The 12,247-nt window shown below is 43.5% G+C and overlaps 1 protein-coding gene across 5 annotated transcripts in view; it reads left to right on the top strand.

Annotated features, from left to right (window-relative positions):
* PBX4 (PBX homeobox 4) overlaps nt 1–11,921 on the top strand; it is a 29,296-nt gene extending 17,375 nt beyond the window's left edge. For all 5 annotated transcript variants that reach the window (XM_039514916.1, XM_039514915.1, XM_039514918.1 and 2 more), the window contains exons 3-9: nt 1,352–1,593; nt 1,961–2,151; nt 2,483–2,618; nt 2,920–3,076; nt 6,793–6,899; nt 8,859–8,945; nt 11,098–11,921. In XM_039514916.1, the coding sequence (XP_039370850.1) occupies nt 1,352–1,593; nt 1,961–2,151; nt 2,483–2,618; nt 2,920–3,076; nt 6,793–6,899; nt 8,859–8,945; nt 11,098–11,190 (1,013 nt within the window). In that variant the 3' untranslated portion in view covers nt 11,191–11,921. The remainder of the gene's footprint in view (nt 1–1,351; nt 1,594–1,960; nt 2,152–2,482; nt 2,619–2,919; nt 3,077–6,792; nt 6,900–8,858; nt 8,946–11,097) is intronic.
* Nucleotides 11,922–12,247: the final 326 nt, after the last annotated feature.

Below are 12,247 nucleotides of genomic sequence, written 5' to 3'. Positions count from 1 at the left end.
GCATGGCTTATAGTTTCTATATGGTTTGTAAAATATTGTGAGACTCAACAAAAGTTAAAGGTTAATTTTTATTGTAGTATGTGTGTTTTCAGAATTGTAAATGTTTGCTTTTGAATTTCTAATTGTAAGGTAACCTTGATTTTTATTTATATTGTATTTTGTAATCTGTGTATATTAAGTGTCCGTGTACTTGTTAATCTAGATCCTGGCCTTGCCTACAGTGAAAGATGGTCCCTTTACCCAGTTGCTTCATAATTATGGCATCTCCTTCATCTTGAATCTTTGTATAAAAAAAAGTGTCCTTGGTGTGTGAATATTATAGGATATCAAAGCTGTGCAACCTTCAGTCATTTAACAAAAATTGTCTAGCACCTACTGTTCTCTTGAGACTAAAAATTGTAATTAACAAGCAAAGAATAGGATTTGAATTAGAAAGAATTGAAAAGTGTTTGCATATGTATATTGCTCAATTGGATTAGCTGTCCCTCAAGCGCTTATTTAGAATTGAGATTGCCCCCAATCAGCTGTTGAGACAAAACATAGTTGGGAGAAGGAAATCATTAGTAGCTTTTTTTAAAAATAAACATGTTTAAACAATCTACATATGTAGAAGCATGTAAGTTCATAATCAGCTCTAAAACTTGGCTCTCTTGCAGTTAGTAGAGACTTATGAACAATTCAGACATAAGTATAGGACTGTTCTTGGTGGTTTTAGATTATTCACAAAGTAATACCTCTAGGTCTGATTTCTAATAGAAATTCAGAGGTGTCAGACTTGGTGACATAAAACAGACTAGGCAAAATTCATCCCTGTTGTACAGACTTTCGTAGAAGTTTGTACTTTTGTGTCATTCTTTTCAGTTACATGTCTAGGAATAAAGCAATTGCCATGGTGGATCAGACCCAATCCAGTATCCTGTCTCCAACAGTAGCCAGCACCATATGCTTCTGAGGATGGTGAAACCCTGCAGGGGCAAATGGGGGGGGGGGTTATCTGTTCCATGAAGTTCTCAACCTAACCTCTAATGGTTAGAGATTAGCCTAAGACCTGAAGCATGAGGTTTTAAGTCCCTTCCAACATTGTTTTAATGTTAATTACTATAACTCTGTATATTCTTGTTATACATATAAATGTATAATCTTTCTTTGAATTTTGGTAAATTCTTGGTCTTAGCAGCATCTTGTGAATTTAGAATTTGTCATCTTTCAGCTTCATTAACTGTCCCCTTTTTCCTTGTACATGAAGACATGACTGTTAAAATCTGTGAAGAGAATATAAATCACCGGAGTTAAAGCTGACTTTTTTCCTACTTCAGAAATAACTTGTTGATCCCTGTTTATATTTATCTAGTGTTAAGTATTCGCGGTATTCAGGAGGAAGATCCCCCCGATGCTCAACTAATGAGACTAGATAACATGTTGCTGGCAGAGGGTGTCTCCGGGCCCGAGAAAAGAGGAAGAGGAGGACCTACGACTGTAGCAGCAACATCAGGTGGCTGTCCAAATGACAATAGCATTGAACACTCTGACTACAGGGCCAAGCTGTCACAGATCCGACAGATATACCACTCTGAGCTAGAGAAATATGAACAGGTGATCTTTCTGCATGGAAGAGTTTTTATCCTCTCAATTAAAAAAAATAACCATTTTTCCTTTGCTGTTGGTTGTAAGTGCAGAACAGGGAGTATAATCTATTCATATGAATGCAAGGATGGCAAATTCAATTAAAAATCTTTCAGCTCACTATGTTAGACTAAAATGAAAGGACTTTTGACATTCATTAATTTACCTAGTCTGATCTCTAAGCTAACTGAAAGATTATACTTGTTGCAATACTTTTAAGAGCAAATGGAGGAGTAAAACTAAACATGAATTAAAATATTCTGGATTTATTCACTTGGGGAAATTAAACTGAACTTTAGGGGTACTTTATTGTGTTTTTTGTTTAATTTATTTTCAGGCATGCAGTGAGTTCACCACCCATGTTATGAATCTTCTCAGAGAACAGAGTAGAACAAGGCCAATTTCGCCAAAAGAAATTGAGCGCATGGTGAACATAATCCATGGCAAATTCAGCACTATCCAGATGCAGCTGAAACAGAGCACATGTGAGGCAGTGATGATCTTGCGCTCACGATTTCTTGATGCAAGGTAATAAACAAGCACAGCCCAATGGCAACAGCTATTGGCTCTGACCACATTTTCTGATGTTTGTTGCTTGATGCCAGTAATTATAAGAGTTACAATGCTTGCATTTACAACCTTGAACTAGTATAAATATCTTTAAATACACACCACATGTCGTGGGTTACGAAGTATGCTTAGTTATCATTAATATTACAATCTTTAATAGCTATTAAGTCTGTCTTGCATATTTGCTGAAACAATATAGAGTAGATTTCAGAGGAGTTGAGACAAATCCCTGTGATATGTTCTTTAACTTTTTTTTTTTTAAGCAAGAATAACTATTATGTATTTTTAGGCGTAAACGGCGTAACTTCAGCAAACAGGCAACAGAAGTACTGAATGAATATTTTTATTCCCACCTGAGTAATCCTTACCCCAGTGAAGAAGCCAAAGAAGAGCTAGCGAAGAAGGGTGGCATCACAGTCTCGCAGGTAAACAGTGCTTTATTTGAAATTGCTCTCATTGTGAAGATGCTTTTTTATTTTAATGTGTGTTTTTTGTAAAATATCAATACTTGTCTGTCACTAGGAGACTTGCAATTAAACTCTCATGGCTCATTGTTACCATCTATTATGGTGAAAGATGCTTTTATGCATCTTATGATTTTTGTTAGAAGCTGTATGGCAAATTTTTCCCTCTAACCTTAGTTTAAAGTTACCTTTGGTGGTAGACTCAGTAACTACTAGGAGATAATGATAGTTTGGTCAAGTACTGACAAGGATGTTTTTCTAGGTCTCCAACTGGTTTGGTAACAAGAGAATCCGGTACAAAAAAAATATGGGGAAGTTCCAGGAAGAGGCTAACATTTATGCAGCAAAAACAGCAGTGGATGCAACAAATGTGGTGGCCCAGGGTAACCAGGCAAACTCTCCATCAACACCAAATTCTGGTAAGAAAGAACCCCAGTAGGGAAAAGCTGCCTTTAAAAAAGGTATTTCTTGTGTTCTTGCTTTGAGAAGCCTTTCTAATCCAGAGCCAGAGGCTTCTCATTCTTGTTGCAAATGGCCCTCCTAGTCTCTATAGCACAGTGTCAGAGCACCACAGAGGATGAGAGACTGTATGTGTGTGTACTGATACTTCTGACTAATCATATGGACATTAAAAGATACAATTGAAATTTGTTAATTCTCACTTTCCTAATCTGTCCCACATAATTTGTGCATCCCTGACCACATCTATCTGTCTCAGAAAAAATTAGTAGCGAGTTCTATAGGGAAGCCTCATATTATACTCCTGAGGGCATTATGCACCAAAAAATTAAATTCTGCACACAATATTTTAAAATTCTGCAAATTTTATTTGTTAAATAAATGTGGAAGCTATAGCATGCCATTGGCTGCACAGAGATGGGAGAGCACTGTACACCCCACCCCACCCCAGGGACACAGACTCAGCAGTGAGGTTGCACCCAGCCCTGACACAGAGCAAGGACTGGGCCTGCCCCAGAAACACCCCAGGGCCCTGCCCCTCCATGCCAGGTGCACCAGGTGTGGGAAGGCAGGATCCAGGTGTGGGTTGAGAGGGGTCTGTGTGGGACACTGGGTGCAAGCAGCTCAATGGGGGATCTGGGTGTTGGGGGGGATCTGGATGCACAGGAGCTTGTTGGGGGGGAGTTCTGGGTGAAATGATGATGGGACTTTGCAGAGGGGTTCAGGTGAAGGTGGTTGGGGCTCTGGGGGGGATCTGGGTGTGTGTGGGGGGACAGAGTTCAGCAGGGGGGGTCTGAGTGTGGAGAGCTTAGTGGGGGGGTCCAGATGCTGGGGGAGTGGGGCTCAGTGGGGTGAGGATCCAGGTGCAGCTGGTTGGGGCTTGGAAGGGTGGGGATCTGGGTGCGGGTGGCTCATTTGGGGTGGTCCACAGGCAGGGGGAGTGGGGCTCGGCGGGAGGGTCTGGATATGAGGGGCTCTGGATGCACAGGGGTTGGGCGGATGTGGGAGCAGCTCCCTGTACAGTAATCCCTCTGTCACGCAGTCCCTGGGTGATGCTCTGGAACTGCTCCCTACAAAGCCAGTCAGGACTCTGGTGAAGTCTCCTCTCTGTGAGCAGACTGTCTCCAGGGCAAGAAGCTCACACGGCTTCACCTTCCTGGGTCTGAGCTTGGAGCATTCAGCATCCTCTGCCCCTCCATGCACTTCCCACAGTGAGTCCGCCCTAGCGGGGTCCTGGGGAAGCCAGAGGGTCCTGCACCCCTATTTCGCAGTCAGACAGGACTCTTAGCTAGCCAGTAAAACAGAGGTTTATTAGATGACAGGAACACGCTCTAAAACAGAGCTTGTAGGTACAGAGAACAGGACCCCTCGGCCGGGTCCATTCTGGGAGGCAGTGAGCCAGACACCCACGTCTGCACTTCACTCCTCGTCCCCAGCCAGCTCCAAACTGACTTCCCCTCCAGCCCCATCTCCTCTGGGCTTTGTCCTTTTCCAGGCCAGGAAGTCACCTGATTCCTTTGTTCTCCAACACCTTCAGCTATCACCTTGCAGGGGGGAAGGGCCCCGGCCATTAGTTGCCAGGAGACAGAGTGTCGGCCATTTATGCACACTGGCCTTTATCCCACCACCTAGAGACTTAAGAAATGCATAGGGGAAACTGAGGCACCCCTACAATATTTAGAGGAAACATTAAGAACAGTCCCGCTTTGTCACACCCTCCCCCTGCAGCTGGGTGCAGGAAGCGTGGTGGTGGGGGAGAGTTTGCAGAGCTTCCTACAGCTGAGGGAGAAATCTAAGGGTGGATCTGATATGGCCCTGAATGCCGTGCAGGGGGAGGACTTCCTCTTCCCAGCCCAGCCGGGACTAGCAGCTGAGCCCAGCACAGAGTAGGAGCCACCAGCCGAGTCTTTCCCAGTCCCGCCCCTTGCCCAACAGTGAATTACCTCTCTGCCGGCTGCCCTGGGCACCTGAAACATACTGCTGGGAAGGGTCGCATGACCACTCTTGTGGCTTCCCTTTGCTTCCCCATCAGAAAGCATTTTTCTGTGGGGGACATTAATTCTGCGCATATGCAGTGGTGCAGAATCCCCCAGGAGTAATATTACCAACAGATATTAACCAAGAACTAAGTATTTATTACTTTAAAAGTTATACTTCAGAAGGCTTACTAAGATATTACAGTACAAAATATTTCATAAATCAAATCTAAGTTAAATGTGTGAGATGGTGATCCGTTATCCTTGGATATTCTGTTTGCTTACTTGGGTAATTTCAGTAGACCAGTGAGACTTCCCATCAGCAGTGCACATTAGTTTGGCTTTACTGAAGATTGTCAAAGGAAAAACCTGAAGTGTTTTACATCAGGGAGTTACCACCACCTTTTAGACAGTGACTAGAGGAGTGGAAAAACTAGATCCATTTTGTAATGTTAGAGGTTTAATTTGGTGGTTTAAAAATAAAAAGACATTACCGCTTTCCTCTTTACATGGAAATATGCCCTTTGTAGGGCTGTCACACTATCATGTGACTTGAGAGGTTTGTTTTATGGAGGGTTATATCCAGAGCCTAATTTGTAGTGAAAGAGGTGCCAGGGCTCAAGTAAAAATTATTATTATTTTTTACATTCATAACTGATGCGGCAAGGCCATAAGTGCTAGAGCTATGAACTGCCAAGCCTTAAGATGCTGGGGCTCAGCCCTGGCACAAATTAAACACTGATTATATCTCATAGACCCAGGTGTGTGTATCATTCTTCCCATCCATGTGTTATACCTTTGGGACCAGATCCTTGGCTCTCTTCCCCCCCCCCCCCCAATTGGAAGCTGCCCATAGGGAATTCCCAGGGGGCATGAAGCCATGGGGGAGGGGACATGGTGGCTCGCATGCCAGCAATCCCTAGCTAGGGGAATGCTGCTGTTGGCATGGCTGCTCTGCACTGGGGATGAGTGCAGAAAGCATTTGAGGCTCAGTCTCAGAAACATGCATAAAACCATCTTTCTACCTCTTACCTCCACGCTTGGGTCTTATATGCTGCTTAGCCAGACCCAAGGATTGGCCTTTTAATCTCTGTTCATGTTAATTGGAGTTTTTGTTTTGAACACCTATTAACTTAATTACTTAATTTGAGTTCTAGGTTGTAGACGGGGCCAGATTGTGAAAGGTATTTAGGTAACTAAAGATGCAGATAAGTGGCCTATTGGGATTTTCACAAGCATCCTGATGCTGAACTCCCATTGATTTCAGTGGCAAGTTTGGTACCTGGATGCGTCTGAAAATCCTACCAGGCACCTGTCTACATCTTTAGATGCCTAAATACCTCTGAAAATCTCAAGTGCAGCCCATGTTTTAGTAATCGCTGTATCATGCCTTCTTTATAATGGCGTATCCTTAATACTTACCAAACAGGAGAGTGTGTATCATGGACCCAGATGGCTTGTCTTTTGCCAATAAAGACAGTACTTGTATCAGTTTGTTTCTCTTATTTAACCTTTAGTCACTTTCTGAAGGGTATACTTGCCCTGGGTATCTTTTGGCAGTGTTTGAAAGTTGCCTTTTTTATATGTATCTATTTTTTTGTAGTTTTTCTTCAAACTTGAGAACATAATATTTCTGCTTTTGAAGAAAGAGCCAAACAGTTTCTCTGCATTTGGCTAAATTTTATTCTTGCTTTTTTCAGGTTCCTCTGGCTCTTTTAAGATGACAAATTCTGGAGATTCATTTATAAACTTGCAGTCACTGACTTCTTATCAGAGCTCCCCAGTGGGAGCCAATGTGCAGTCACAGGTAGGCGTGTGGGAGAATTGGCACATAGCTTCGTCAACAAGGCAAATGTCTCATTTGGTACTGTTCTTCCCTGGACCCAATGGCTGCAAATAGATTCAAATTTGTAAAATTAAATAACTGGTTTTGCACATTCAGTATTCATACTTTAATGAGGATAGAGTAGTGATTCCCACCCCCCACTTCCTAGCTCTCCTGTATTAGAACAGTGCTCTATTGGTTAGATTTCAAGGAATGATTAAAGCTGAACAAAGTTGGGTTTTTTAATGTGGAATTTGGAGGTTGGGGGGAACCCTTCAAGGACCTATTTTTCTTGAACTTTGGCTTTATAAACTCTAAACTTGGGGCCTAAATTGTTCTAACAGTGATCCCATACATCATAGAATCACATATTAGAGTTGGAAGAGACCTCAGGAGGTCATCTAGTCCAACCCCCTGCTCAAAGCAGGACCAAACCCAACTAAATCATCCCAAGCTGGACCTTAAAAATGTCTAAGGATGGAGATTCACCACCTCCCTAGGTAACCCATTCCAGTGCTTCATCACTCTTCTAGTGGAATAGTTTTTCCTAATATCCAACCTTGACCTCCCACACTGCAATTTGAGACCATTACTCCTTGTTTTGTCATCTGCCACCACTGAGAACAGCCTAGCTCCATCTTCTTTGGAACCCCCCTTCAGGTAGTTGAAGGCTGCTATCAAATCCCCCCTCACTTTTCTGCAGACTAAAATAAGTCCAGTTCCCTCAGCCTCTCCTCGTAAGTCATCTGCCCCAGACCCCTAATTTTTGTTGCCCTCTGCTGGACTCTCTCCGATGTGTCCACATCCTTTCTGTAGTGGGGGGCCCAAAACTGGATGCAGTACTCCAGGCGTGGGCTCACCAGTGCCGAATAGAGGGGAATAATCACTTCCCTCAATCTGCTGGCAATGCTGCTACTAATGCAGCCCAATATGCCATTAGCCTTCTTGGCAACAAGGGCACACTGTTGATTCATATCCAGCTTCTAGTCCACTGTAATCCCAAGGTCCTTTGCTGCAGAACTGCCGCTTAGCCAGTCGGTCCCCAGCCTGTAGTGGTGCATGGGATTCTTCCGTCCTAAGTGCAGGACTCTGCACTTGTCCTTGTTGAATCTCATCAGATTTCTTTTGGCCCAATCATCCAATTTGTCTAGGTCACTCTGGACCTTATCCCTACCCTCCAGCATATCTACATCTCCCCCTATCTTAGTGTCATCCGCGAACTTGCTGAGGGTGCAATCCATCCCATCATCCAGATCATTAATGAAGATGTTGAACTAAACCGACCCCAGTACCGACCCTTGGGGCACTCTGCTTGATACCGGCTGCCAACTAGATATTGAGCCGTTGATCACTACCCGTTGAGCCCGACAATCTAGCCAGCTTTCTATCCACCTTGTAGTCCATTCATCCAATCCATACTTTAACTTGCTGGCAGTAATACTGTGGGGGACCGTATCTCAAGCTTTGCATCTTAATTTACATTGTAAATATCAACATTTTCTCATTTTAAAGTGAATCTTGCTTCATACTTTTAAGGAAAGTTTGACCTGTTAACAATATTTTAAAATTTGTTTTTTAATTTTTTTATTTAAATAAGCTACTCAGATAATCCAACTGATAATATGAGCAGCAGTCAGGAAGTCTACCTTAAACCCCCATAGGTTTAGACTTTTCATTTAGTTTTGTTAAGAAATATTTTTGCCTTTAAAAAAACACAAAAACCTGTTATCCCCACCTTTTGTAGAGAGAAGAGAACCATGAAGGCAATTCCCTTCATACAAGAAAACCACTTGAGAGGTGCAAGTTAAAACTATTTGGCCCGCTACATCTTTCCTTGCCACATGCTCTAGGCATCAGAATGCTGTGTTACAACCACACTGCTTCATTTCTTATCAGACCATTTCCCTTGTTAATCCCATCCCATATGTGGTCTTGTTACAGATGGATTCCTTACATCATGTCATACACCAGACAGGAAGATATGACACCATTGTGGGGAATCCTTTGTATACGACGCAGCGCATTGATGTAAGGAGCTTGATTTCACTTTCAGTAGATAAGTGAATTTTTAGCATGAATTAGAGAATGCATTTCTTGTGTTACACACAAATCCTGTGTCTTAACATAGTTGTAAATTACTGTTCGTTTATAAAAAGGTGATTTCCAGAACCTAGTGGTCTTCTGCTATTCCTGCTCTATCCCCAGACACTAAGGGCTTGGCTATATGTGCGAGTTACAGTGCATTTAAAGCAGCCCCGGGCGCACTAGCTCACTACCCATCCACACTGGCAAGGCATGTAGAGCGCTCTAACTCCGTGGCTACAGTGCTGCTGGTACTCCACCTTGGCAAGTGGAATAACATTTGCTGCGCCCCACTGGAGCACCATGGTGCCAGTGTGGATGAGTGTTGCATTACTGCGCTCTGATCAGCCTCCGGAAACGTCCCATAATCCCTTTAAGTCAAGTGGCCACTCTTGCCATTGTTTTGAACTCGCTGTAGGAATGCGGATATGCTGTTTGAAAGCTCCGTTTCTGACAGCTGGCTGCTTATCTGTTCCAAGACAAAACAACCATTAGTGTGGACTGTTGTGTGAGAGAGAGAGAAGCGGGGGTGGGGGGAGAGAAGGGGAGGGCTGCTGCTGTCTGAATTTACAAGACAGCATGCTGACATGCTCTCAGCGCCCCACAAACCCGCTCTCCCCCCCACATACACACCACACACTCCCTGTCACACTGCACCCCACGCCCCCCCATTTGAAAAGCACGTTGCAGTCACTTGCATGCTGGGATAGCTGCCCATAATGCACCGCTCCCAATGCCACTGCAAGTGCTGCAAACGTGGCCACGCCAGTGCGCAAGCAGCTGTCAGTGTGGATGGATTGCAGCACTTTCCCTACTGCGCTCTCCGGAGGCGGGTTTAACTCACTGCATTCTACATCTACAAGTGTAGCCATGCTCAAAATGATTGTCTGTGTAGCTAGAGGGGCTAGCTAGCCTCTTTGAGTTACTCCAATGGAAAGGCTATTGTCTCAGAGGTCTGCAAAGTGTGGGGCATGCCCCCCTATGGGAGTGTAGAGGGATGTCTGGGTAGGGTGTGGTAGGGCCTGGGCCAGTCTCCATGGGGGCAGGAAGGGAGTGCCACCCAGCTCTGCTCTGGTCCTGTACCCAGCTGCATCCCTGCCCCCCAGTGCTGTGCCTGTCCCTGTCCCCAACCTCAGTGTGGCTCCAATCCTGGGCCTGCACCAGCCTGTGGCTCTGTTCCTGGCCTGGGGATGAGGCTGGGGGCAGAGCTAGGGATGGACCCATACCTGGCCGCAGGCCCAGACACCGGCCTCTGCCTCTACCCCTGTCTCTTCCACCACGCCATTCCCAATCCTGCTCCCAACCCTGGGTGTGGGTGTGTGTGAGACACTCAAAAGTTTGGGTACCGCTGGTCTATGCTTTAAAAAATACCCAGTGGGCTATAAATAGGCTGACCAGATGTCCCATTTTTAAAGGGACAGTCCTGTTTTGGGGACTTTTTCTTATATAGGCGTCTATTACCCCCCCATCCCGTCCCGTTTTTTCACAGTTGCTATGTGGTCACTCTAGCTATAAAGGAAATGGCATGCTGATACCCCACTCAGCCTAGCACTAGCATTTTGCTTGGCTTATGAGAAATTCCTATCTGAAACACACTTCTTTACAAGCACAACAAACTTCATATCAGTTTCAGGCTACCTAATGACCTGTAAATGTTATAGATCTTCCTGTTTTTGTTTTAAATTGTGCTTTGAATGTTCTTTAGTGGGGTGAGAGAAGGGGCCTGATGTGGCAAAGAGGTTAATGCACCCATCTTTCGCTTCTGGAGATGCAGTTAAAATCTAGGCATAGGTCACCAGTGAGATTTTGGTGCGTCATGTCCTAGTCTCAGATTCATGCATATTACAATCTATATCTGGAATAGAAGAGCAGTTGGTGTGATGCAAGTGATTGAGGTACACTCGCACAGAAGAGGTGTATGTAGGAGGAGCTTTCATAGCACATGTCTGCACTGAGCCCTGTTCTAATTGTTTAATTCCTCACTTTCATAAGCACAAAACTGTTCTATTGAAATGTGGAAATAACTAAAATGCTTTATCTTTTGGATGCAAAAAACATCTTAAGGATTTAATGACAATAGATTTATTCCCCTGTTCAGGCTAATGGCAGCTGGCAGGACGCTACCACCCCTTCATCAATTACTTCACCTGCTGGAGACCCTGGAAGTGTTAATTCGGATGCGTCTAATTAAGTTTTTAGGACCTATTGATGAGAGGAAAGAGGTCATTAGTGTAACTTGTCAATGTTGCTCTCTTGCCAATACTATTGTTTATACAACTTGACACACAGCTAATTACCTCAGAAAAACCCTGGAACCAATAGAAGATTGTGATCACAGTGATACCTCTCTACCTCTCAGCATGACACGGTTGAGTTCTTTTTACTTCTGCCCATTGGGATGTGAAATTGTTTTAAAAGAACTTGCTTCATTTTCCTAGCCAAATTCATTTTTTAAATATCAATTTTATGGTAAGAATCTGAAAGTATCTCTTCTAAGACTTGGCATTTGTCTCAGATTTTCCAGTTAAAGTTGACTTATTTTAATTTCCATAAGATTTTTTTTACTATGAAATTTCTGTTCTAGTTGATAGTTACTAACAATTAAATCCCCTGTATTGTAATTGTACGCGTTCTCTGTATTGTAATTTTGTATAGGAAAACAAGCTTTTCTTTTATTTACTCAAATTCATTCTGAACTAATTAACCAGAACAGAACATTGCTTTACCAAAACTTTCATTGGACTTTGCTATTGAATAGGAACTTCCATTTTTTGTGTCATTTCATGTAGTTCTAATTTAATGTCTAGTGTAAACTCAGACTTCCCTGTGAATAGATTTTGTGCATTTATGAAAATGTTAATACAAAGTCCTCATTTTCAGTTGAAATTTTATCAAAGATAATAAACTTCCAAAGCCTTTTTCCTTCCTGCCTTTTCATGAGCCTCCCCGTATCCTTATGGACTTGCTGGTTAGTAGCAGCTTAGTGCAGCCATTTTGACAATGCAGAAATCTCACTATATATGAATGCAAAAACAACCCATGCACCATTACTCAAAACAGCATTTGCTAAAATGACCGGTTACATCTGCCAGGGTACGATCTGGATCGTAGGACAGTGGTGCCCCCTTAATTCTCCAGTCTGATGTACACTATGCCCTGCTTTGCTGTGTGAGCTGCCACTCTGCCCACTCACCCCAGCCTTTAGCATGCAAGTCACCCCCAGACCTATACCAGAGTGTTATGCCCAG

This window comes from Mauremys reevesii, linkage group 25 (assembly GCF_016161935.1).
Source record: "Mauremys reevesii isolate NIE-2019 linkage group 25, ASM1616193v1, whole genome shotgun sequence".
In the NCBI taxonomy this organism is placed as follows: Eukaryota; Metazoa; Chordata; order Testudines; family Geoemydidae; genus Mauremys; species Mauremys reevesii.
The sequence above is the reverse complement of the archived record's forward strand: the minus strand, read 5'-3'. Positions and strand labels throughout refer to the sequence as shown.